This window comes from Melanerpes formicivorus, unplaced genomic scaffold, assembly GCF_026170545.1.
Source record: "Melanerpes formicivorus ecotype bairdi unplaced genomic scaffold, bMelFor1.0.p_v2 SCAF_95, whole genome shotgun sequence".
Classification (NCBI taxonomy): domain Eukaryota; kingdom Metazoa; phylum Chordata; class Aves; order Piciformes; family Picidae; genus Melanerpes; species Melanerpes formicivorus.
In genome coordinates, this window is record NW_027142447.1 from 1,386,584 (window position 1) to 1,411,647 (window position 25,064).

The 25,064-nt window shown below is 47.0% G+C and overlaps 1 protein-coding gene across 2 annotated transcripts in view; it reads left to right on the plus strand.

The window, feature by feature from the left end:
• Positions 1–25,064, plus strand: part of GSK3B (glycogen synthase kinase 3 beta) — a 198,187-nt gene that overhangs the window by 75,664 nt on the left and 97,459 nt on the right. For both annotated transcript variants that reach the window (XM_068165938.1, XM_068165939.1), the window contains exon 2: positions 3,358–3,551. In XM_068165938.1, coding sequence (XP_068022039.1) covers positions 3,358–3,551 — 194 coding nt within the window. The remainder of the gene's footprint in view (positions 1–3,357; positions 3,552–25,064) is intronic.

Here is a 25,064-nt window from a genome sequence, read left to right on the forward strand (position 1 = left end):
TTTGTTGTGGTTGCAGCTTTAGTCTGCTTCCTTTTATGCTTCTCTCTCTCCTTCTTGGCAGACATTAATCTTTCTGGTTTTTCTTCTTTCTTTTTGGTTGCTTTGGTTTTGTTTGGCATTTTTTTTGTTGCTGTTTTTCTGTTTTCAAGTGTGTAACACTGGATCTCACCACCTGAATATTTTGGGGGAGGGCTATGCCTGCTGTGTGTTGCTTGGCACATCGTTTGACACTGTTAGCACTAGTGTGCTTCCTTCTTGAGTTGTTCAGGATGAAATGAGGGCAAAATATTCAATGGATTTGCAGCAGCTTCACAGGATTCACTGGATTTCCCCAGTTTCTTAGATAAACTCCACATAGCATCTCCTTCTGGTGGTGACTGCTCCCAGGATGTGGCAAGCTGGCAAGAGAGTGTTAAGTAATCCTGGATGTGGTTCAGTCAGGACAAATGCAGACTATTAGGTTTTGATAAGAGCAATCAGGTGTGTAAGTGGAAAGTGGCTGAGGATTGGACAGGCAGCAGCTTTGCAGGGGAGAGTTTGGTACACAAACTGATCATGAGTCAACCAGGCTGCAGCATTGCACAAGCTGCAAACATTGTGCTGGGCTGCACAAACAAGTATGTTGTAAGCTGGACATGAAAAGTCCCCAGCACTCTGGGTACAGCTGAGGTAAGCCTCCAGGGCAGGGTCTGGTTTTGGGTAGTGTGCCTCTGAGATTTTTAGCAGTGAGTAGAGCGGTCCCCCAAAGAGAAATAGCTTCTCCATCGTGGTAAATTCCCCTCCCCATATTTTAAGGGGGGAGGGGCAAGAGGGCAGGGAGGAGCTGTGCTCTTTCCCATGCATTCTGGGAGCTAAACAGGAAGCATCACATCTAAACTGCATTAAAGGTGATTTGAAGTACCTGCTAGAAAAATTTTCCTGAATGCATGAGGTGTGGAGAGAGGGACTTCTGAGGAAGCTGTAGAAGGAAAGGTTCTTAGTAGAAGTGAAGAGTGCATCCTGAGTGCAGTTTCTGTAGAGGTGCAGAGTGACTGTGGTGAAACAGGAGGGTTTTTTCCTATTGCAGCTTTATTTTATCCTGTAACCTAAGCATAACTGAAGGACAATAAATGCCTGCTGTGTGCTTGCAGAATAGAATAGATTAGAATAAACCAGGTTGGAAGAGACCTTCAAAATCGTGTCCAACCCATCATCCAACACCACCTAATCAACTAACCCATGCAAATGCCTAAACCAAACCCAGACATGGAACGAGGGGAAGAACTGTTTGCAGTAGCAGAGCTGCTGAGGTAATAGTGGTTTTGTCTTATGATGGGAAAGTGGCTGGGAAGGTCCCTGAGTAGTTGGCTGCCGGCTGCTGAAACCCACAGCTGCTGCACCGCAGCACTTTCACCTGAGCAATGTCCACCGTGATCTTGCATTGTGAGTGCACATCTCTCTTTCTTGGGCTCGTGTCAAGAGGCAAGCTAAGCTCATGCTGTTCTGGTGCTGCTTCTGCTTCCTTCCTCTGCCCCAGTGAGGTTCTCCCTTCTTTGCAAAGAAGCCCAGGCACGGTTGGGTTGGGTCATCATCCCTGGAGGCGTTCAAGAGGGGATTGGATGTGGCACTTGGTGCCGTGGTCTAGTCATGGGGTCTGTGTTGATAGGTTTGGACTTGATGATCCTCGAGGTCCTTTCCAACCTAAGTTATACTGTGAAGAAGGGTGAAACAGGGCTTGTGCTGTGTAATGCAGCCTAGATTTCACTTCAGATTCACGATGCCAGCATGGGCAAAGGTTTTGCTTCCTAACAGAGAGGCAAGCTGAAGGCTTACATGTAGATCGATTTGTGACAAAGGTGGATTTGTGACAAGCTTAGTCAGTGCTTGTGTTTTATGTTGCCAGGTCCATGTTTTATGTTGCCAGGTATGCCTATAAGGACAGAGTGCTGCTCTGAAGGGTATGTTATGGGGTAGGAACTGGCTGGAGGGCTGAGCCCAGAGAGTGGTGGTGAATGGTGCCACATCCAGCTGGCAGCCAGGCACCAGTGGCATCCCCCAGGGATCAGTGCTGGGCCCCATCCTTTTTAACATCTTCATTGATGATCTGGATGAGGGGGTTGAGTCAGTCATCAGCAAATTTGCAGATGACACCAAGTTGGGGGCAGATGTTAGTCAGTTGGAGGGCAGAAGGACTCTGCAGAGGGACCTCGACCGACTGGACAGATGGGCAGAGTCCAACAGGATGGCATTCAACAAGTCCAAGTGCCAGGTGCTGCACTTTGGCCACAACAACCCCATGCAGAGCTACAGGCTGGGGTCAGAGTGGCTGGAGAGCTGCCAAAGAGAAAGGGACCTGGGGGTGCTGATTGACAGCTGGCTGAACATGAGCCTGCAGTGTGACCAGATGGCCAAGAAGGCCAATGGCATCCTGGCCTGTATTAGGAATAGTGTGGCCAGCAGGAGCAGGGAAGTCATTGTGCCCCTGTGCTCTGCATTGGTTAGGCCACACCTTGAGTCCTGTGTCCAGTTCTGGGCCCCTCAGTTTAAGAAGGATATTGAGACACTTGAACGTGTCCAGAGAAGGGCAACAAGGCTGGGGAGAGGCCTTGAGCAGAGCCCTGTGAGGAGAGGCTGAGGGAGCTGGGGTTGTTTAGCCTGGAGAAGAGGAGGCTCAGGGGTGACCTCATTGCCCTCTACAACTACCTGAAAGTTGGTTGTAGCCGGGTAGGGGTTGGTCTCTTCTCCCAGGCAACCAGCACCAGAACAAGAGGACACAGTCTCAAGCTGCACCACGGGAGGTTTAGGCTGGAGGTGAGGAGAAAGTTCTTCACCGAGCGAGTCATTCGTCATTGGAATGTGCTGCCCAGGGAGGTGGTGGAGTCACCATCCCTGGAGGTGTTCAAGAGGGGATTGGATGTGGCACTTGGTGCCATGGTCTAGTCATGAGGTCTGTGGTGACAGGTTGGACTTGATGATCCTCGAGGTCTCTTCCAACCTGGGTGGTACTGTGTGAAATCCCATACACACTGTATGTGACAGTTTGGTATATGCAGTTACAGGAAAATGAGGAAATGCTTGGTTTTGATAATACCAGCAATACTTTGTTTGATGCTGCTTATATTAATCAGTAGGAACAGGTACTGGTCTTCATCGTGCATCACATCTGATTTCTGAGCGGTTTGCTCCTGGAAAGGGAATGCTTTAGTTAGCAATCATCTAGATGATGGGGTCTGTTCTTTGCATTTTGCCAGGGTTTTTATCTTTTCCTATAATGCACATGCTGATTTTAGTCTTTGCCTCTCCCTCTTCTCTTTCAGCTTTGTTGGTCATCTTGTTTGCAGAGCTATTCTAATTATTTGTCTCTCTCTCTCTTCCCAGGAGACAAAGATGGCAGCAAAGTGACTACAGTAGTGGCAACTCCTGGGCAAGGTCCAGACCGACCACAGGAAGTTAGCTACACAGACACCAAGGTGATTGGAAATGGATCTTTTGGTGTTGTGTACCAAGCCAAACTCTGTGATTCAGGAGAGCTTGTGGCCATTAAGAAAGTCCTGCAGGATAAGAGATTTAAGGTGAGTCTGTGCATGTGTTATGAATGTTCCTGTGCCCTTGATGGCAATGCTTTTGATTATTTTCATTTACTTCCATTGGAACACATAAATAGACACCAAAAATTTCACAGGACTTATGGTAGTTTATGACAAAGGGATACAGTTGAACCTGAAGAACAGTGAGTGACTGTTAAGGTTGTTTGGATTTGTGCAAAACAAGAAGCTGAGAATCTGGATTTGATGTTGTGGTGCTGTTTCTAGCTGCAGGCTAGATTTTTTTCCCAGGCACTGAGCTGTGGCAATAAGGGGAAAGCCTGGATTATGCTTACTCTTTTTTTTCTAGCATAGTCTCTTCTCCAGTCATCTGCAATTAAGCTGCTGGAAAGAACAAAAGCCTTTGGGATTTGTTCTTCTTTGCTGCACCTACGAAGTAGAAGGCTGTATCTGAGGAAATTGGGAAGTCCCCAGGCCAGGCAGGAGCGTAAATACTGAGCCCAGGACAGTTTGAACTGAAGATTAATTACTTCTTTTGATTTAAACCCACCATAATAGGTCACAGTAATAATAGACTAGTCATTCTTTATTCTCAACAAGTAGCCTTCCAAAAAGCTGTATTTTTATGTGTTGATACTTGAACCAAATAAAAGTTGAGGACCATCAGCAACTTCATAGCTGCTGTTAGCCCATGCTTGATACTTGTTCTGCTTGGCTGCTTTCCCATTTAGTGAAGTGGCCTGCTGGTAAACGTGCAAGCAGTGAATGATAGCAGAAGTCCTGGCTTTAGCATCTGTAATTAGTGGTGTGGGGTTTAGGATGTGAAGGCCACAGCTTTTGTGCCTGTTAGAAGCACAAGGACAATACATAGAGAAAATGCTGCAGAAAATACTGTTGTTGAGGTCTGGATACAAACTTCTGAGCTTAAAAGTGGGAAGCTGATGCATACTTAAATGATTTGAAGCTCTTCTAATTTGATACTTATTGTTAGTTGTAGAACTACTTCTGAAAGCTAGAAGTATCACCCCTTTCTTTGTTCAGTAAGGCTTCATGCCCAGCTAACTTCACTGTTGTAATTGGGTCTTGGTTTGGCAGCAAAATCATTCTTTGGAAATGTTTTGAAGGAATTGGTCTGTGCCTTTGGAGCCTGTCATCACCACAGGCATCAGCACATCACAGATGCATTAGATGAAGAATGGAAAAGGAAAGATATAGAGTAGAATAGAATAGAATAAACTAGGTTGGAAGAGACCTTCAAGATCATCGTGTCCAACCCATCAACCAATCCAACACCACCTAAACAACTAACCCATGGCACCAAGCACCCTATCAAGTCTCCTCCTGAAAACCTCCAATGTTGGTGACTCCACCATCTCCTCAGGCAGCCCATTCCAATGGCAAATCACTCTCTCTGTATAGAACTTCTTCCTAACATCCAGCCTAAACCTCCCCTGGTGCACCCTGAGACTGTGTCCTCTTGTTCTAGAGCTGGCTGCCTGGGAGAAGAGACCAACCCCCACCTGTCTACAACCTCCCTTCAGGTAGTTGTAGAGAGCAATAACGTCATCCCTGAGTCTCCTCTTCTCCAGGCTGAGCAATCCCAGCTCCCTCAGTCTTTCCTCATAGGGCTTGTTTTCCAAACCCCTCCCGAGTTACTAGTACTAGTAATTTTAGTAGCAGTAACTAGTTAGTTCAGTTACTAGTAGTTTGTGACATGTCAGTTGTTATTTTTTTTAGACTCACATCTCTGTTGAGCATCCAGAATAAAATGCAGATCAGTAGTGGATTGTTTCAGTACTGGGTTCAGTGTCATTTTATCTGACAGTCTTTTTATTGTGGAGTATCTCAATGGTTTTTTTAAAAATACCTTTTCAATACTAGCCCTCTCTTAGCTTTTTGTTTAGCTCTTTACCTTAGACAAAATTGCAAGCAGGGTTTTGTCCAGTTTGGACTCTGAACTAATCGCCTATGTGTGATAGAATTAACCAGGTTGGTAAACACCTCTGAGATCATCAAGTCCAACCTATCACCCAACACCATCTAATCAACTCAACCATGGCACCAAGTGCCTCATCCAGTCTCCTCCTGAACACCTCCAGTGATGGTGACTCCACCACCTCCCTGGGCAGCACATTCCAATGGCCAATCTCTCTCTCTGTGATGACGTTAGCCGAGAGCCTCCTGTAGCTGGAGGCTTTAAAACCCCTAAAGTAAGGGGATTTAATGGTAGGTGCATTTGTAGATTTACAGACAGACAGCATTAATTTAAAAGTACTTATATTGATTTTCCTGGGTGGAATAGAATAGAATAGAATAGAATAGAATAGAATAGAATAGAATAGAATAGAATAGAATAGAATAGAATAGAATAGAATAGAATAGAATTAACCAGGTTGGAAAAGACCTCATGGAGTCAAACCTCTCACCCAACACCATCTAATCAACTAAACCATGGCACCAAGTGCCTCATCCAGGCTCTTCTTAAATACTTCCAGTGATGGTGACTCCACCACCTCCCTGGGCAGCACATTCCAATGGCCAATCTCTCTTTCTGGGAAGAACTTCTTCCTAACATCCAGTCTAAACCTCGCCTGGCACAGCTTGAGACTGTGTCCTCTTGTTCTTGATGATCTTTGAGGTCTTTTCCAAACTTACTATGATTCTATGGTTTGTTTTTTTTTGTGATTTGCATGGCTGTCATCTGCAGGAGTATCCCAAATTAGGCTTTTTTCCCCCATGTTCTTATCCCAAACTTGTATTTCCAACTGCATGATGTAATCTAACTCTTGGTCTCAGCTCCCTAGTTTTTCCTGTCATTCATCAGTTTAGCCCTCCCTTTCTTTTCACATTCTGATCTGGAAGTGTATGTTCTGTTGGCAGGAGGTGTGAATTCTTCCAGGCTGGATGAAAGCCTCAGCCTGGACGGATTTGGAAGCTAGAGACGTGTATCCTATATCAAGAATAGCATACAATTACTTCATGGTATGCTACTCTTCAGGAGTGCCTGGTCTAGGTTATAAATGCTGGATCAGATACTTTACCTTCTTCCTGCATTAATGTACTGCTGTAGCAGTGATGAGGAACACATTATTGTAGACAGTCATAGGTGGCAGTTGCTTGTTTAAGTCAACTTTCTAAGCTTGAGAGGGAGCACTTTAGAAATCCCTGTCTGCCCTGGTCCCAGGGGTGGAGAAGCAACAAGAGGAATGCCAGTTCTAGAAGCTGTTTCTGAAGTGGGTGTTATCAATGAAACTTTCAGCTCTGTGCTTCAAACTAGTGCCTCTTTATCTCTGTGTTTTGTGTATTTATCTTGGTATAGGTAGTATAATGCCCTTGTTGTGATTTGGCTCTTAAAAGGGGGAAAAAAGCTTTTAGAGAATCCAGCTGAAAGCCTTGAAACTTAAAGGACACAATTCAGAAACTTTAGGAAGTCCCAAGAGAGTGTAACTTCTGGGTTCCTTCTACATGTTGTGCATGTGGAGAGAGTTTGGTGTGAAGATCTGGGAAACTCATCACAGTTGCCAATTTTTAGATCTCTGTCAGGAAGTTGAGATACTTTCATTCAGGTTTAAAACTAACTAGACAATGGGAATTACTGTGCTGGGGGGGGTGTATTTCTTTCCCCTTCCCCCCTTTTTCCATTGCCATGATAGGTTTCTCATCTGAAAGTGGAAGCAGCATTGGTCTACACCAGAACAAAGTGAGTGTGAACTATCTGAAGAGTTGAATATTATAGTTTCTGTGGTGGCTAAGGTAGTTTGGAGTCCTGCCATTTTTAGTCCCTTGTTGCAGTTAAGTGGTTTTTTAGTTTGCCAGTGCAGTTCCTGCATGGCTGTGCTTTAAACAGGGTCTCTGAAGTGCTCTGTGTTTTAGAATAGAATAGAATTAACCAGGTTGGAAAAGACCTCAGAGATCATGGAGTCAAACCTATCAGCCAACACCATCTAATCAACTAAACCATGGCACCAAGTGCCCCATCCAGTCTCTTCCCAAACACCTCCAGTGATGGTGACTCCACCACCTCCCTGGGCAGCACATTCCAATGGCCAATCTCTCTTTCTGGGAAGAATTTCTTCCTAACATTCAGCCTAAACCTCCCATGGCACATCTTGAGACTGTGTCCTCTTGTTCTGCTGCTGGTTGCATGGGAGAAGAGACCAACTCATTCCTGGCTACAACCTCCCTTTAGGTAGTCGTAGAGAGCAATAAGGTCTCCCCTGAGCCTCCTCTTCTCCAAGCTAAACAAGCCCAGCTCCTTCAGCCTCTCCTCACAGGGCTGTGCTCAAGGCCTCTCCCCAGCCTTGTTGCCCTTCTCTGGACACCTTCAAGAGTCTCAATGTCCTTTTTGAACTGAGGGGCCCAGAACTGGACACAGGACTAAAGAGAGATGTTTCTCTTTGCAAAATATTATATGGTAACTTCTCAGAAACTTCTGGGGCTCAAATCCATTCAAATGGCAGAATTTCCTAAAGGTTATGTCTCAACTTTGACAGAGCTGACCTGTGTTTCTGAGACCCCACCTGGAGTACTGCCTCCAGTTCTGGAGCCCCTATTCCAAGAGGGATCTGGAGGTGCTGGAAGGTGTCCAGAGAAAGGCCAGGAGGATGATCAGAGGGCTGGAGCACCTCTCCTATGAGGACAGACTGAAGGAGTTGGGGCTGTTCAGTCTGGAGAAGAGAAGGCTCCCAGGTGACCTCATTGTGGCCTTCCAGTATCTGAAGGGGGCCTACAGGAAGGCTGGGGAGGGACTGCTCAGGATCTCAGGTAGTGCTAGGACTAGGGGGAATGGAATGAAGCTGGAGGTGGGGAGATTCAGGCTGGATGTGAGGAGGAAGTTCTTCCCCTGAGAGTGTTGAAGCCCTGGAATGGGTTGTCCAGGGAGGTGGTTGGGGCGCCATCCCTGGAGGTGTTTAAGCCCAGGCTGGATGAGGCTGTGGCCAGGCTGATCTAGTGTGGGGTGTCCCTGCCCATGGCAGGGGGGTTGTAACTAGATGATCCTTGTGGTCCTTTCCAACCCTGACTGATGCTATGATACTATGTGTAACAATAGGTGCTTATGCAAAGCACTGATTAAGATAGGTGCAGGTAAATTATTTACAGTGTTCTTGATTGTTTTCAACTCTATGTTTGTGCAGGCCCTTAACTAACAAAACCATGGTGATGCTTGACCAGAAAATACCAGGGGCATAAATCTAATTGCACTACTTCTTGGCATGTTCATTGAAATATTTGTCAGATGGAGGGTCAGTCATTGCTGCCTGATTCTGTACAAGGCAATCATGAGCAAGCATATATGTTAGCACAAATAGGAAGTTCTAAGTCCAGTTTTTGCCATTTCTGTCATTCCATGCTCATTCTTAAGAGATCCTCTTGGAATGCATGAATTCAGAATCATAGAATGCACTGGCTGGAAGGGACCTCTGGAGGTCATCTAGTCCAACCCCCCTGCAGGAAACAGGGACATCTCCAACTAGATCAGCTGTCTCAGCCCCATCAAGCCTGACCTTGAATGTCTTCAGAGATGGGGCCTCCATCACCTCCCTGGAGAACCTCTTCCAGCGTTCTTCCACCTTCACAGTAAAAAGCTGCTTTCTTCCTGACATCCAGTCTAAATCTGCCCTTCTCTAGTTTCAAACCATTGCCCCTTGTCAGACTGCCATATGCCCTTCTAAACAGTCCCTGTCCAGCTTTTTGCAGGCTTCCTTCAGATACTGGAAAGTTGCACTAAGGTTTCCCCAGAGCCTTCTCTTCCCCAGGCTGAACAACCCCAACTCTCTCAGCCTGTCTTTGTAAGAAAGGTGCTCCAGCCCTCTGATTATTTCTGTGGCCCTGCTCTGGACCCTCTCTATCAGGTCCCTGTCATTCTTGTATTGAGGGGCCCAGAGCTGGACACAGTACTGCAGACTGCTGGACGTTTCTCAGCTGCCTGAGGGGAAAAAATCCTCTAATTCTTCATATCTGAATTGCAGTACTTGGTGCTTCTGCTTTAGTGCTAAGCTGTTGCCATCTAAATGATCAAGAGACTCCTTAATAAGCCTGTACTTCTTCAGACAGTCTAGACTGGGCATCACAACTCTTGTCAATGGCTCACACAGACCTGAAGTGTGCAGTTAACTGAAAGCCAGACTCTGTAACGAGAACCATTCATGCCTTCCACTCTGTCAAATCACTCTGGGACTGCCTGGGTTTACTACAACAACTGTGTGTGCCCATGGCTTAGTTGCCTGAATTATTTAAGTAGGCAGATGTGCTGGAGTGTGAGAAGATGTCAGACTAAGGCCCTTATGGTCCATAAATATGAAGCACTGCATTGATAAAGCCAAGGCCACTGAAGTGCTCATTTCTGGATTCAAGCTGTGGAAGGAATATATAGTCTGACTATTTGCATGTGTGTTTGCTTTTCAAAATAGGAAATCTCAGTGATCATGTGAGCCTTAAATCCCAACAGAGCAGCAGGGTGGAAAAATAAGTCTACACTGAGGTTCTGGTTTCTCTCTTTCTGTCCTGGGTGTGTGTGCTCTTGTGAGCTATTTGAAATACTTCTGAAAGAACAGCAGGTTTCCTTCAGATCCTGTCTCCAGGGTATGAAGCTGCTAAGTATAGTATCATAGTAGTATCAGTCAGGGTTGGAAGGGACCACAAGGATCATCTAGTTCCAACCCTCTGCCATGGGCAGGGACACCCCACACTAGATCAGGCTGGCCAGAGCCTCATCCAGCCTGCCCTTAAACACCTCCAGGGACAGGGCCTCAACCACCTCCCTGGACAACCCATTCCAGGGCTTCAGCACTCTCATGGGGAAGAACTTCCTCCTCACCTCCAGCCTGAATCTCCCCACCTCCAGCTTCATTCCATTCCCCCTAGTCCTATCACTACCTGAGATCCTCCCCAGCCTTCCTGTAGGCCCCCTTCAGATACTGGAAGGCCACAATTAGGTCACCTTGGAGCCTTCTCTTCTCCAGACTGAACAGCCCCAACTCCTTCACTCTGTCCTCACAGGAGAGGTGCTCCAGCCCTCTGCTCATCCTCTTGGCCCTTCTCTGGACACCTTCCAGTACCTCCAGATCCCTCTTGTAATAGGGGCTCCAGAACTGGAGGCAGTACTCCAGGTGGGGTCTCAGCAGAGCTGAGCAGAGGGGGAGAATCACCTCCCTTGCCCTGCTGGCCACACTTCTCCTGATGCAGCCCAGGATCTGATTGGCTTTCTGGGCTGCAAGTGCACACTGAGAGCTCCTGTTGAGCTTCTCCTCCCCCAGCACCCCCATATATATATATAATAAGATCCCTTTTAATAAGTGTAGCCCATATATGTTGTTTGTGATGACTTAATAACCACAGCTTTGATTGTAACAGCTCACACAAAAAATACAAACCCACAAGGAGGAATTCCTGCTGAAAAATGAGTGGATGTTTAGCTGCTTCACTTTTTTCAAGAGAGTTTTCAAGAGACTTTTCTGCTTAAAGCAGTCAACAATTCAAAGCTGACCCTTTCTTTTTCAATAGGTTGCATGTCCCTGCTTGTGGTTGAAAGTGTCATTCTGTAAACATGCATGTACAAAAAGCATGAACCTGATGACTCATGAGAGATGTATTCTTTGCTCACAGAATCTGTTAACAGGCCACTGTAGGAGTCTGACTTAAATTTGGTTTACTTTGTTCTACTTTTGACTGACCTTCCCTGAGCCAGCTTGAGCCACCTTCCACAGCTTGAGTCTGTCCTCTTGTTCTGGTGCTGGTTGTCTGGGAGAAGAGACCAACCCCCACCTGGCTACAACCTCCCTTCAGGGAGTTGTAGAGAGCAAGAAGGTCTCTCTGAGCCTCCTCTCCTCCAGGCTAAGCAACCCCAGCTCCCTCAGCCTCTCCTCACAGGGCTGTGCTCCAAACCCCTCCCCAGCTTTGTTGCCTTTCTCTGGACACCTTCCAGCAACTCAACATCTTTCCTAAACTGAGGGTCCCAGAACTGGACACAGGACTCAAGGTGTGGCCTAACCAGTGCAGTGTACAGGGGCAGAATGACCTCCCTGCTCCTGCTGGCCACACTGTTCCTGATGCAGGCCAGGATGCCATTGGCCCTCTTGGCTGCCTGGGCACACTGCAGGCTCATGTTCAGCCTACTATCAACCAGTCCCCCCAGGTCCCTCTCTACCTGGCTGCTCTCCAGCCACTCTGGCCCCAGCCTGTAGCTCTGCATGGGGTTGTTGTCCAAACACTTCTCTTGTCCTATCACTTGTTGCTAGGGAGAAGAGACTGAACCTCCTTTCAGGCAGTTGAAAAGAAGGTTTCTCCCTCTCTACTCCAGATGTGTTTCTATGTACTGTAGCTGGGCCATGAGGATGTTAAATCTGCAGTTGAAGAGAAGCCACAACTGCTGCTGAAAACAGATACCACATAGAACTGAGCTGTAGACCCTTTCAAGCACACAGTGTCTGAGTGAAATACTTCAACCCAGCCCTCCTAGCTCCCCACCCCTCTGTTTTCTGGAGAAGGAATTGGAAGTTACTGCCATTTGTTGGTTTGTCTTGACTACAATGCAGAGGTTGAACCTGCTCTGATGCATTCATGATCATCTTTTCTCTGTGACCTCTTGGCATCTGCACTGGTTTTCCACTGAACTAAAGAGTGCCCTTTCTCTGTTAATTTAATCTCTGTGTGAGCTAGCTGAGCTTTCTCCTATCTCCCATCTAAGGATTGTTGAATATTCAGCCATTAATCTGTCAGACCTTCTGTCCTCTTTATTTACTGTATCTCAGTTGGCTGGGAAGCACCCATGGGATAACAAGTCACAAAGGAAAGACATAGTGATGAGAAATAATAACATTTAATTGCCTTTCAAGTCTTCGAAAACTTGCACATTTTGGCTGCTTTGAAGATCTGAGGAATAGTGAATTGCTGTTCTTAAGGCCATTATGGAGGTGGCACTCTTGAAAGAATGCCTTGATTTTATTGTTAAACAGCTAGAAGGAGCACCCAGAACAACACACTTGTATTCTGTCTACTTTAATGCAATGTCTTGTGCTCACAAGTAGGGAAGGAAGGCTGAATATACTTTCCAGTGACTTCAGCAAGCATTGTGAATATCACATCTTGGTCTCCAGGCTGGTGACACATGGGTTTGATGGGTGCACCACTAGATGGATAAGGAACTGGCTTGATGGCTGCACCCAAAGAGTGGCTGTCACTGGGTCCATGTCCCAGTGGAGGCCAGTGACAAGTGGAGTCCCTCAGGGATCAGTCCTGGGACCTGTCTTATTCAACATCTTTGTGGGGGACATGGACAGTGGCATTGAGTGCACCCTCAGCAGGTTTGCTGATGACACCAAGCTGTGTGGTGCAGCAGACAGCTGGAGGGAAGGGAGGCCATCCAGAGGGACCTGGACAGGCTGGAGAGGTGGGCACAAGCCAACCTCATGAGCTTCAACAAGAGCAAGTACAGGGTCCTGCATCTGGGTGGAGGCAATCCCAGGCACAAATCCAGGCTGGGCAGGGACTGGCTGGAAAGCAGCCCTGAGGAGAGAGACTTGGGGGTGCTGGTGGAGGAGAAGCTCAACAGGAGCTCTCAGTGTGCACTTGCAGCCCAGAAAGCCAATCAGATCCTGGGCTGCATCAGGAGAAGTGTGGCCAGCAGGGCAAGGGAGGTGATTCTCCCCCTCTGCTCAGCTCTGCTGAGACCCCACCTGGAGTACTGCCTCCAATTCTGGAGCCCCTATTCCAAGAGGGATGTGGAGGTGCTGGAAGGTGTCCAGAGAAGGGCCAGGAGGATGATCAGAGGGCTGGAGCACCTCTGCTGTGAGGACAGACTGAAGGAGTTGGGGCTGTTCAGTGTGGAGAAGAGAAGGCTCTGAGGTGACCTAATTGTGGCCTTCCAGTATCTGAAGGGGGCTACAGGAAGGCTGGGGAGGGACCACCTAATCAACTAAACCATGCAACCAATCACCCCATCCAGTCTTTTCTTAAACATCTCCAGTGAGGGTGACTCTACCACCTACTTAGGCAGCTCATTCCAGTGGCCTTTCTGTGAAGAACTTCTTCCTAACATCCAGCCTAAACCTCCCCTGGTGCAGCTTGAGACTGTGTCCCAGTAGGAGAATAGTGTTGTGTAGAGTATAATTAGAAGATTAGCTGGTGCTTGTTGAGGTAAAAACAGTACTTTGAGCCTACTTGGATGTTTGGTGCATGTAGTCATTTTAAGGCTTCTTGTTGTGCTATTATACATTCCCTTTCAGGAGTCCCACAGCATGAGACTGCCTGGCTACAGAGTATTTAGCATAAATGCTTTTTGCATCTAGCAGCACTGTACCTGTGGCTCAGTTGCTTGCTTCCTTCATGTTTGGTTCAATGATCTTTGGTGCAACATGCCCTTCTTAGGACATGATTGGAATGTATCATGAAGTAATTTGGCTTCAGTTTTTGCCAGGGAACACCAGGCTCAAGCTGTGCCAGGGGAGGTTTAGGCTGGAGGTTAGGAAGAAATTCTTCATAGAGAGTGAATGCTTATTGGAATGGGCTGCCCAGGGAGGTGGTGGAGTCACCATCACTGGAGGTGTTCAGGAAGAGACTTGATAGGGTGCTTGGTGCCATGGTTTAGTTGATTAGATGGTGTTGGATGATAGGTTGGATGCAGTGTTCTTGAAGGTCTCTTCCAACCTGCTTTAGTCCATTCTTGTCCATTCTCGTCCATTCTCTTCCATTTTTTCTCTTCCATTCTATTTTTGGGTGTTTAAAATGATGTGCCTTTTTTTGAACTCAGTATTTGTTACTTACTCAAATACTCTGTTGTAGTAGCTATACACTGGAAGGAAAAGAAGGGGATAACTGATGAAATGTCAGACAAGGGAAGGACAGACAAGATCTACCTACTGCTCAGCAGAGGCATCCTGAAACAAAAGAGCGGGGACAGATGTCATGTGCCACCAAGGCAGCTGTGCTGTGCTCTCCAGTACTCTCTTATAGTTCATCCCATTTGGCTTTGTTTAAAATCTTTTAAGTAATAGAATAGAATCACAGAAGGATTTTGGTTGTAAAAGCCCTTTAGGATAATCAAGTTAGATTAGAATAGAAAAAAGGCTGGAAAAGACCTTTGAGATGATCGAGTCCAACCTATCACCCAACACCATCTAATCATCTAAAACCATGGCACCAATCACCCCATCCAGTCTCTTCCTAAACATCTCCAGTGATGGTGACTCCACCACCTCCCTGGGCAGCACATCCCAATGGCCTTTCTGTGAAGAATTTCTTCCTAAAATCCAGCCTAAACCTCCCCTGGCACAGCTTGAGAGTGTGTCCTCTTGTTCTGGTGCTGGTTGCCTGGGAGAAGAGACCAACCCCCACTTGTCTACAGCCCCTCTTCAGGTAGTCCCAGGAACTCAACATCTTTCCTAAACTGAGGGGCCCAGAACTGGACACAGGACTCAAGGTGTAGCCTAACCAGTGCTGAGTACAGGGCACAATGACTTCCCTGCTTTTGTTGGCCACACTATTCCCAATGCAGGCCAGGATGCCATTGGCCTTCTTGGCCACCTGGGCACATGGCTGGCTCCTGTTCAGCCTATTGTCACCCAGTACCCCCCAGGTCCCTTTCTGCCTGGCTGCTCTCCAGCCACTCAGACCCCAGCCTGTAGCACTGCATGGGGTTGTTGTGGCCAATGTGCAGAACCTGGCACTTGGCTGTCTTCAATCTCATGCCCTTGGACTCCACCCATCTGTCCAGCCTGGCAAGGTCCCTCTCAGAGCTCTTCTACCCTCTAACATATCAACACCTGCCCCAACTTGGTGTCATCTGCAAATTTACTGATGAGTGACTTAATCCCCTCATCCAGATCATCAATAAAGATATTGAACAGGGTGGGGCCCAGCACTGATCGCTGGGGCACAGCACTAGTGCCTGGCTGCCAGCTGGCTGTGGCACCATTCACCACCACTCTCTGGGCTCAGCCTCCAGCCAGTTCCTAACCCAGCTCAGAGTGCTGCTGCCCAAGCCATGGGCTGACAGCTTGGCCAGGATTTTGCTATGGGGGACAGTGTCAAAAGCCTTGCTGAAGTCCAGGTAGACCACAGCCTGCCCCACATCCAGCAGGCAGGTTCAATCATTACATATCTCTGCCAGGCTTGATGCTAAACCATGTCCCTTAACGCCACAAATTACAGCTTTTTTGTTTGTTTTGGGGTTTGTCCCTAGGTCCTCTTTGAAGAGGGGTGAATAAAATTCAGTAAACCTAATCAGGTTTAAGCAGATGTGGAAGGAATTGTTTTTGATTGCCACTGTGTTTTCCTGAGCAGCCCTGACCTTTCAGAGCCAGCTGGCGCCTGGCTTCTGGAGAACTGCTGGAAAGCTTTGAGAGTCATATAATTGGTGATTGTCTTCTTTGCTGCTAAAGGCACTACACACTGCCCAGTGCTGCTCTGAAAATTAGTAGCAAGGCATAGGAAAAAGAATAAAAAGGAAGCTGTTTTAAATGTTTAGTCAAGCATCTGTAGTGCAGAGACAGAAGCACTTCAGACTGTCAGGCACACTCCAGAATTAGCAGCGCTGCTGGTTTTTCCTGTGACATGGATACTTCCTGGTCCCTGGGACAAGTGAGAAGAGATGTCAGTGACCAGCACAATTTATTTTTAGCCTCTACAATGCAGAAAATAATTTTTCTGCTACTTTACATGGCACATTTTCCAGGAAAAGCTTGGTTTGTCTTGATGGGGAGTCATTAGCTGTGTCTTTCAGGGGAGACCTTATTGCTGGCTACAGCTACTTGAAGGGAGGCAGTAGCCAGGTGGGAGTTGGTCTCTTCTCCCAGGCAACCAGCACCAGAGCAAGAGGACACAGTCTCAAGCTGCACCAGGGGAGGTTTAGGTTGGATGTTAGGAAGAAGTTCTTCATAAGAAGAGAGATTGGCCATTGGAATGTGCTGCCCAGGGAGGTGGTAGAGTCACCATCACTGGAGGTGTTTAGGAAGAGCCTGGATGGGGTGCTTGGTGCCATGGTTTAGTTGATTAGATGGTGTTGGGTGAGAGCTTGGATTTGATAATCTCAAAGGTCTCTTCCAACCTTGTCTATTCTGTTCTATCCTGTTCTATCCTGTTCTATCCTGTTCTATGTCCTGCTGTAGTTTGGCTCTTGCCCCTCATATTTTCTGTCTGCAGTATGCAATGAAATTTGGTGCCCAAGACTAGTCTGGAAGGATGATGGAGACTCTGAGGTTTTGTTGGATGACCTAGATGCCTGTGTGAGCTACTGCAGGATGTAAAACTGAATTTGATTTCAAGCAGCTTTGTAAGAGCTGTATCATGCAATAACCCAGGGGAAGAAATATTCCTGGAAATGTAATGAGGAATGTACTTAATCAAGGAAAACTAATTACAGGGCTTGATGCTTTGGTACTGTGCTGATAGTTCCCTTAAAATCACAGAATCACCAAGGTTGGAAGAGACCCCAAAGATCATCAAGTCCAACCTGTCACCACAGACCTCATGACTAAACCATGTGTGTAAGGAGCTATGCCAATAGTGTTTTTTGGCAGGAGCAAGGAAGGGAGCTCACCCTCCTGTTAGGGTGAAATGTGAGGCATGATGTTAATTGTATTTTTAAATACATGTTGCACATTTTTAACTAAGTGAAATGCAGTTTGCTTTCTCTCCAGGGTGGGTTTCTGTTTGTGTAGTGCCTGGTATAATGAAGGGGGGTGAGTAAGCAAGAGTCCTCTGTGTGTCATGATGCAAATATCCAGGCTCCATGCACGTATATACTCCAGTGCTTCTAAATTTGAAGCCAGGTCTAATTGGTAGAGGCCAAATAAGTGCCCATTTCACCTCCTCATTTGTGCTGTCCCTTTGAAAGCCCAGCCCTGGTGGTTAGACTATTTAGTCCTGAGCTCACTAGTCAAAACACAAACATCCAGTCTGAATCACTGAAGCCTGGCAATGCTTATGTAGAAGAACAGCTGAATCTGTCTGCAATTGGATTTTACTTGGGTTTAATTCATAGAATCAATAAGGTTGGAAGAGACCTCAAAGATCATCAAGTCCAACCTGTCTCCCAACACCTCATGACTACTAAACCATGGCACCAAGTGCCACATCCAGTCCCCTCTTGAACTCCAGGGATGGTGACTCCACCTCCTCCCTGGGCAGCACATTGCAGCAGCTAACAACTCTCTCTGGGAAGAGCTTTCTCTGTTGCAGAGACCTGGGATGCAGTTCCCTCCTTGATTGTTTTTCCCTTCTAATTTTTCTCAAATGAGCATGAAACCAGAATGTCTGCCTCAGTGTCTTAAAGATTTCCCTGCTTTCCTTCTTCACTTGAAGATCTGTCCAAGAATCTGCTTATCAGACTGAGCTGGCAGGCCCTTGTGTTCATCTTGTGCATTAGTTTAATGTCATCAGACAGATGAGTCATAAAGGTTGCACCCAGTGTTTTGGGCTTGAAAACAGGCATCTCATTTATACCAGATGAGTGTAACAGTGCAAGCATGTTGATTGATTATGAATGGAATAACTTGTGGCTGGTTAGTCCCTGAAATGGAGCAGTGCAGTGTGGTGTGGGGGGGGTGCAAGCATAGTCTTCCTGAGCTCCCACCCATGCTGGCCACCAGTTGTGTGTTCTTTCTGCAGGGGTACAGAGGAGGACTTCTTTTCTTTCAAAGTTCATAGTGAATGTTCATGTTCATAGAATCAGTCAGGGTTGGAAGAGACCACAAGGATCATCTAGTTCCAACCCCCCTGCCATGGGCTTCTGGTTTTCTCATTTCCATTCTTGCCACTTATCAAAATCTGCTACTAGCTGCACACTCAGGGCCTCTAACATTTTAGAGAGAGTTTGTTGCTGCAGGACAAGTTCCTCATTATCTGGAACAAGCCCTGAATCAATTCCTTCCATTTGTCACTGCAGAATTATGAAATGAGTGGTATTAAATGGGAGACAAACTACAGGCAGTGTTAAAGGAGCAGTCTGCTCAAGCAGCTCATTTAGTCCAGGCAGCATCCTCAGCAGCAGAGTGTCAGGGTCCTCTCTTACACTGATCACTTCATTTGGCAAGAATTATATTAAGATTGATTAAATGAATTCATAGAATCAGTCAGGGTGGGAAGGGACCACAAGGATCATCTAGTTCCAACCCCCCTGCTATGGGCAGGGACACCCCACACTAGATCAGGCTGGCCAGAGCCTCATCCAGCCTGGTTGTTGGCTGTGTGAAGCCAGTAAGGCCCCTCAGTACACAACTTTGGGTTTACTATTAAGTAACAGAGGAAACTGTGAAAAGATGTGCTGCTGGCTAACATGGGAATTAGAGTAAGTGTGTAGGAATGCACCTGAGCACTTTGGAGTTTACTGCTCCAGAATAGAATAGGCCAGACCAGGTTGGAAGAGACCTTCAAGATCATAGTGTCCAACCTATCATCCAACACCACCTAATCAACTAAACCATGGCACCAAGCATCCTGTCAAATCTCCTCCTGAACACCTCCAGTGATGGTAACTCCACCACCTCTCTGGGCAGCACGTTCCAATGGGCAATCACTCTCTCTGTGTAGAACTTCCTCCTAACCTCCAGCCTAAACCTGCCCTGGTGCAGCCTGAGACTGTGTCCTCTTGTTCTGTTGCTGGTAGCCTGGGAGGAGAGACCAAGCTCTGCCTGTCTACAACCTCCCTTAGACAGGCAATGCAGTGCATAGGCTGGGGATCACTAGGAAAATTCAGTTCAGTGCCTTAAGGTGGATGCAGTTGTTCTGCTTTCGGATAGTGACCAACAGCGCGAGCACATTGCAGATGAAGTGTGACAGGGAGGGGCAGGATGTAGAGCAGGGCATCTGAGGTGAGCACAGATTCCTCAGGAATTCCTGAAAATGAGGCTATATACTTAATTGGTTTTTCCTCTGTGGTTCTCTGCTGAACATGCTTTAAAAATAGTGAGCAGTTCTGAGTTGTAAAATTAGAAAATGGTAGGAGCTGGTACTTTCTAGTTCATGGAATCACAGAATCAACAGGGTTGGAAAAGACCTCAAAGATCATCAAGTCCAACCTGTCACCCAACACCTCATGACTACTAAACCATGGCACCGAGTGCCACATCCAAGCCCCTCCTGAATATCTTCGGGGATAATGACTCTTCCACCTCCCTGGGCAGCATATTCCAATGGCTACCAACTCTCTCTGTGAAGAACTTCCTCCTCACCTTGAGTCTAAACTTCCCCTGGCACAGCTTGAGACTGTGTCCCCTTGTTTTGGTGCTGGTTACGTGGGAGAAGAGACCAACCCCCTCCTGGCTACAGCCTCACTTCAGGTAGTTGTAGACATCAATGAGGTCTCCCCTGAGCCTCCTCTTCTCTAGGCTAAGCAATCCAAGCTCCCTCAGCCCTCAAGGCCTCTCCCCAGCCTTGTTGCCCTTCTCTGGATAGGTTTGAGGGTCTCAAAGTCCTTCTTAAACTGGACACAGGACTCAAGGTGTGGCCTAACCAGTGCAGTGTACAGGGGCACAATGACCTCCCTGCTCCTGCTGGCCACATTATTCCTAATGCAAGCCAGGATGCCATTGGCCTTCTTGGCTGCCTGGGCACACTGCTGGCTCATGTTCAGCCTACTCTCAATCAGTACCCCCAGATCCCTCTCTGCCTGGCAGCTCTCCAGCCACTCTGACCCCAGCCTGTAGCTCTGCATGGGGTTCTTGTGGCCAAAGTGCAGCACCCAGCACTTGGACTTGTTGAATGCCATCCTGTTGGACTCTGCTCATCTGTCCAGCCTGGCAAGGTCCCTCTGGATATCCCTTCTACCCTCTAACTGATCAACACCTGCAATGATTAGAAGCTTTGTAGTTTGTTGATTGGTTGTGTTTATTTGGGGGTCTTGGTGTGGTGGTTTTTTGTTTGTTTGGGGGGTTGTTTGTTTTTTAAGTAGTACTATATTCTTTCTAGGTTAGGTGTTTCTGTTAGATCTGCATCACAGTAACCTGTACTGGCATTACCTGTCTCTGAGGCCTGGAGCTCCCTTGACTGTACTGGGGTTATTAACACTATTCACTTGTCAGTTAGATCCCTCCAAAAGCAGCAGCATGAGAGCACATGAAACAGAAACACTCTTACCACAGTGTGCTGGAAATCACAGTATAGGTGATTGGAGTGTTTGAAGAGCCAGAGCAAACAGTCAAGAGCCTTGGTACAATGCATACATTCTCCCTTTTTTCCCCTGAAAAGCCAACCTAACTTGGGCCAGGGTGGAAAAGGACATGGGTTTTAGATACTCTAATAAATATCCTGCTTGGCAAAGACTGCTTCAGTGACTGCCTAGAGGTTACCTACTTATACATAGGGGTAACAGATCTAGTGGGACAAGAAAGTGCAGCCAAACTAGGGCATGTTGAGGGTTGCCTGCAGTGTTGGAGACATAAGTCAGAGTACTCATTGAGCAATTTCTGTGGCAGCATGAAGACCATCAATTAGCAGGAAGGATAAACAGTGTGAGGACTCTTCTTTGGAGGTAACCTGATCAGTATCTCTTGGAAGGGGTCCACCTTACTGGTCAAAACAGCACTGTGTGCAGGTGCTAGTAGGAGGTCCCTACCTGGTGGAGCACTGAGCTTGTGGTATCCTGTCCTACTGGCTTGTCTGCATGGGTCTGTGTGTAGGTAATGATTCTGTAGGTGACTTCTTGAGCAGATGATGGGATTTGAAGGGAATTAAATTAGGCTGAGAGCCTTCTGAATTCAGCTGTCCAACTGAACACCTTTGGAAGCTTTAACTGGTTGACCTTTAAAATCTATTTGAATTAGATTTTTCTGTTTAAATCAGAGCCACCACATCTGGAGCTGAATCTGTCTTAACCTTGTATGCAGTAAACACTAGGATGTGCAGGGAGCATTTGCCTGTGTGAGCAGGCAGTGCCAGGTCCTCACCAGGAAGTAACTTCATTATTTCACATTATTGGAATTCTGAATGCAAAAGGCTCTCAGCACCCTTTACATAGTTTGGTCTCAAGAAGTTATTGAATGTCATTGTTCAGTAGTCAGAGGGTGTCATGGTGAAATGAATTCAGCTCTGACTGACACAACTCCTTGGAAATATGAGGCAGCAGGGAGTATTTCTTTGAATTTTCAGTGAGGATGTTGCTGCTTAATCCTCCTGTCAGCAGAGGCTATCCCAGGAACTTTCCTCTCCAAAACTAACTGTTCTGGCTTCCAAGAACACTGTTGCAGACCTTACTCCTGTGACTGTTGGTCTGCAGAGACTAACTCTGGATAGTCAGGTGAAGCTTCTAGCTTTCAGTCTTAGGTCTCTTCTGATAATCAGGAATGGAATGGAATGGACCAGACCAGGTTGGAAGAGACCTTCAAGATCATCACATCCAACCTATCATCCAACACCAACTAATCAACTAACCCATGGCACCGAGTACCCCATCCAGCCTCTTCCTAAACATCTCCAGGGATGGTGACTCCACCACCTCCCTGGGCAGCACATTCCAATGGCCAATCTCTCTTTCTGGGAAGAACTTCTTCCTAATATCCAGCCTAAACCTCCCCTGGTGCAACTTGAGACTGTGTCCTCTTGTTCTGGTGCTGGTTGCCTGGGTGAAGAGACCAAGTCCCACCTGGCTACAACCTCCCTTCAGGTAGCTGTAGAGAGCAATAAGGTCTCCCCTGAGCCTTCTTTTCTCCAGGCTGAGCAACCCCAGCTCCCTCAGCCTCTCCTCATGGGGAATCTCTTACATTTTACAAATGCATGTTTGAAAATGATTTCCCAGCTCTGTAAGGGCAGTGAATTGTCCATGCATCCAGGTTTTGGGGTCCCAGATGACTAGAAAGCCCATCTGGGAACCATCTAATGATGGCTGCTGTTGAACAGTTGGGTGCCAAGATGATTGGTCTGAGCAAGTTGTCTCTGTTCCCTTAGCTTCTTGTTTTTATCAGTTCTTCTTTTTATTCACTGTAGGATTATATCCATGAGCAAGGTGGAAGCCAGAATCCTCTGGCTTCTGCCACTACTGCCTGAGTCCCCAGCTATTATTTCAGCTTTTTGGTTTTCCTTCCCTGAAAACTTGCTGGTCCAAGTTGAACTCTGTAGGCATGCCCAGTTACCTGACAGAGGGGCTAGTGAGGAGATCCTTGCAAGAGAAGAAGAGAGAAGACTTCTGTGGGAGTGGCAGATGGGATGGCTATTGCACTTGCTGCCCCTGCAGCAGAAACTTTGAAGTGACTGTGAATCAGCCCTTCCATCAGTGCCATTTGCAGCCTAGTGAATGTGTTAAACCTTAGTCCTGGTAATGTCTGTGCTTGTAAATCATGTGGGGTCTACTGAGCCACCCACATCTCCTTGCTGCAGGGACAGCAGCACTCTGGAGGAGGCAGGTGGAGTGGACATCTAGGCAGGGAGGGCTACCTCTGCCCTACAAGTTTAAGGTGCTGCTGTTCATGAATCAGACTGCCTCTCATTGTGATGTACTCCTGAGACACTGCTTATGACACCTACCCTGGGGTAGGCCTGAATTCAGAGCTGTCTTACCTGAGTCAGTAAAGGGAACATCTGAGTCCATAACATTCTGGATCTTTGCAGATAGAGGGGGCAGAAGGATTGGCCTTTATGGGAGTTAGGAGAGGGGGCAGAAGGGTTGGCCTTTATGGGAGTTAGGAGAGGGGGCAGAAGGGTTGGCCTTTATGGGAGTTAGGAGAGGGGGCAGAAGGGTTGGCCTTTATGGGAGTTAGGTTGCCCCCACCCTCTGTTGGTCCCTTTTGACCTGGTTCTTGGGAACCCTGAGGCTGGAAGCCTGTGAGGGGGCGGTGTAGCCTTCTGAAATGTGGCTAGTGTGTGCCATCTGACATGAAAAAAAATCTCTGCTCCTTTCTTTTGGAGTTCTCTATTTTTTTTAGTGTCACTACCTGGTGACTCTAAGCATAGAGCAGTCTCTGCTTTTAAGCTCCATCATAAACCCACACCCTTTGCTGGGCAAATAGTTATTAAAGCTTACTCCTCTTCTTTATGTTCTTTCTTCAGGGACAATTTAGGCTGGAAGATTTCTTAGCCTTCTCCTTTCAGGGATGTTGACACCATTTAGCCTAAGAAAATGATTTCTTGAAAAATGGGAGAATGTTTACAAAGTGCTGGTGCTGACTAAGGAGAAAAACCTCCAGCAGGACGCCTGATAACCTACTTCAGCAAAGTCGAGCTGAAACTTCTCTTGTAGCTTAGAGTGGCTTTGGACTTTGACATCACTGGCTTTGCTTTTCCTTTCAAGTGTATGCTAGATTCCTTTCACCCAGCAGAAGTCAGCTGGGGAAATTGTTGTGGCTACCAGAAGAATGTGCTCCTGCCTTTGAATATGAAGCTATGTATATAGAGAAGTTTGAATTGTTGTTATCTAACTATGAAGAACAAGAGCCGGGGAAGTCATTGCGCCCCTGTACTCTGCATTGGTTAGGCTACACCTTGAGTCCTGTGTCCAGTCCTGAGCCCCTCAGTTTAGGAAAGATGTTGAGTTGCTGGAATGAGTCCAGAGAAGGGCAACAAAGCTGGGGAGAGGCCTCAAGCACAAGCCCTATGAGGAGAGGCTGAGGGAGCTGGGATTGTTTAGCCTGGAGAAGAGGAGGCTCAGGGGAGACCTCACTGCTCTCTACAACTCCCTGAAGGGAGGTTGTGGCCAGGAAGGGGTTGGTCTCTTCTCCCAGGCAAGCAGCACCAGAACAAGAGGACACAGTCTCAAGCTGCACCAGGGGAAGTTTAGGCTGGAGGTGAGGAGAAAGTTCTTCCCAGAGAGAGTTGTTAGCCATTGGAATGTGCTGCCCAGGGAGGTGGTGGAGTCACCATCCCTGGAGGTGTTCAAGAGGGGATTGGATGTGGCACTTGGTGCCATGGTCTAGTCATGAGGTCTGTGGTGACAGGTTGGACTCGATGATCTTTGAGGTCTCTTCCAACCTTGGTGATACTGTGAAGAGTTGAAGCATTCTTGCACAAGTGGCTATCAGCTCAGATGTTGTAGGGTATTTATTATTCTAGGCTTATCTCAGGCCTCATATGCACATATGGTGATTTCAAATTATAGCAGTAACTAATAAAGGCTGATATTTGCTCATGACAAGCTTACCAAACCAAGGGTAGAGAACCTGTCAGGAATTTGAGGGGGGAAGGGCTTATATAAATGTATAAGGAGTGTAAGTCCCTGCTTTTACTTTCCCCTGCTGGAGTTGAGCCATCTTCCTCTCACATTCCCCCATCCCCTGCGAAGGACCTGCCCAGTCTCCCTCAGAATGCAGTAAAGAATGCTTAACCTTTGAAAAGCTTGGTCATCTGGGAGCTCATTATTAAGATTTCTGGAAGATTTAATTCTGCTTGGCAAATAGTCATCTACAGGCAGCTAATTCCCCTTGCTAGTTCCACTTCTCCTTTGCTCTCTGCTCAGTCTTCATCTGCCTTTTGCCCCCCACGCCCTTCCTTGTGTGTCCTTCCAATTTATGTGTTTCTTTTAATGTCTTAAGGAGCCAGAAGCTTGCATTCTGATAGAAATAAAAGCCTCTCTTGGCCAGTGACATCAGACAGCTCCATGTCATGTAGCAATAGTCCTGA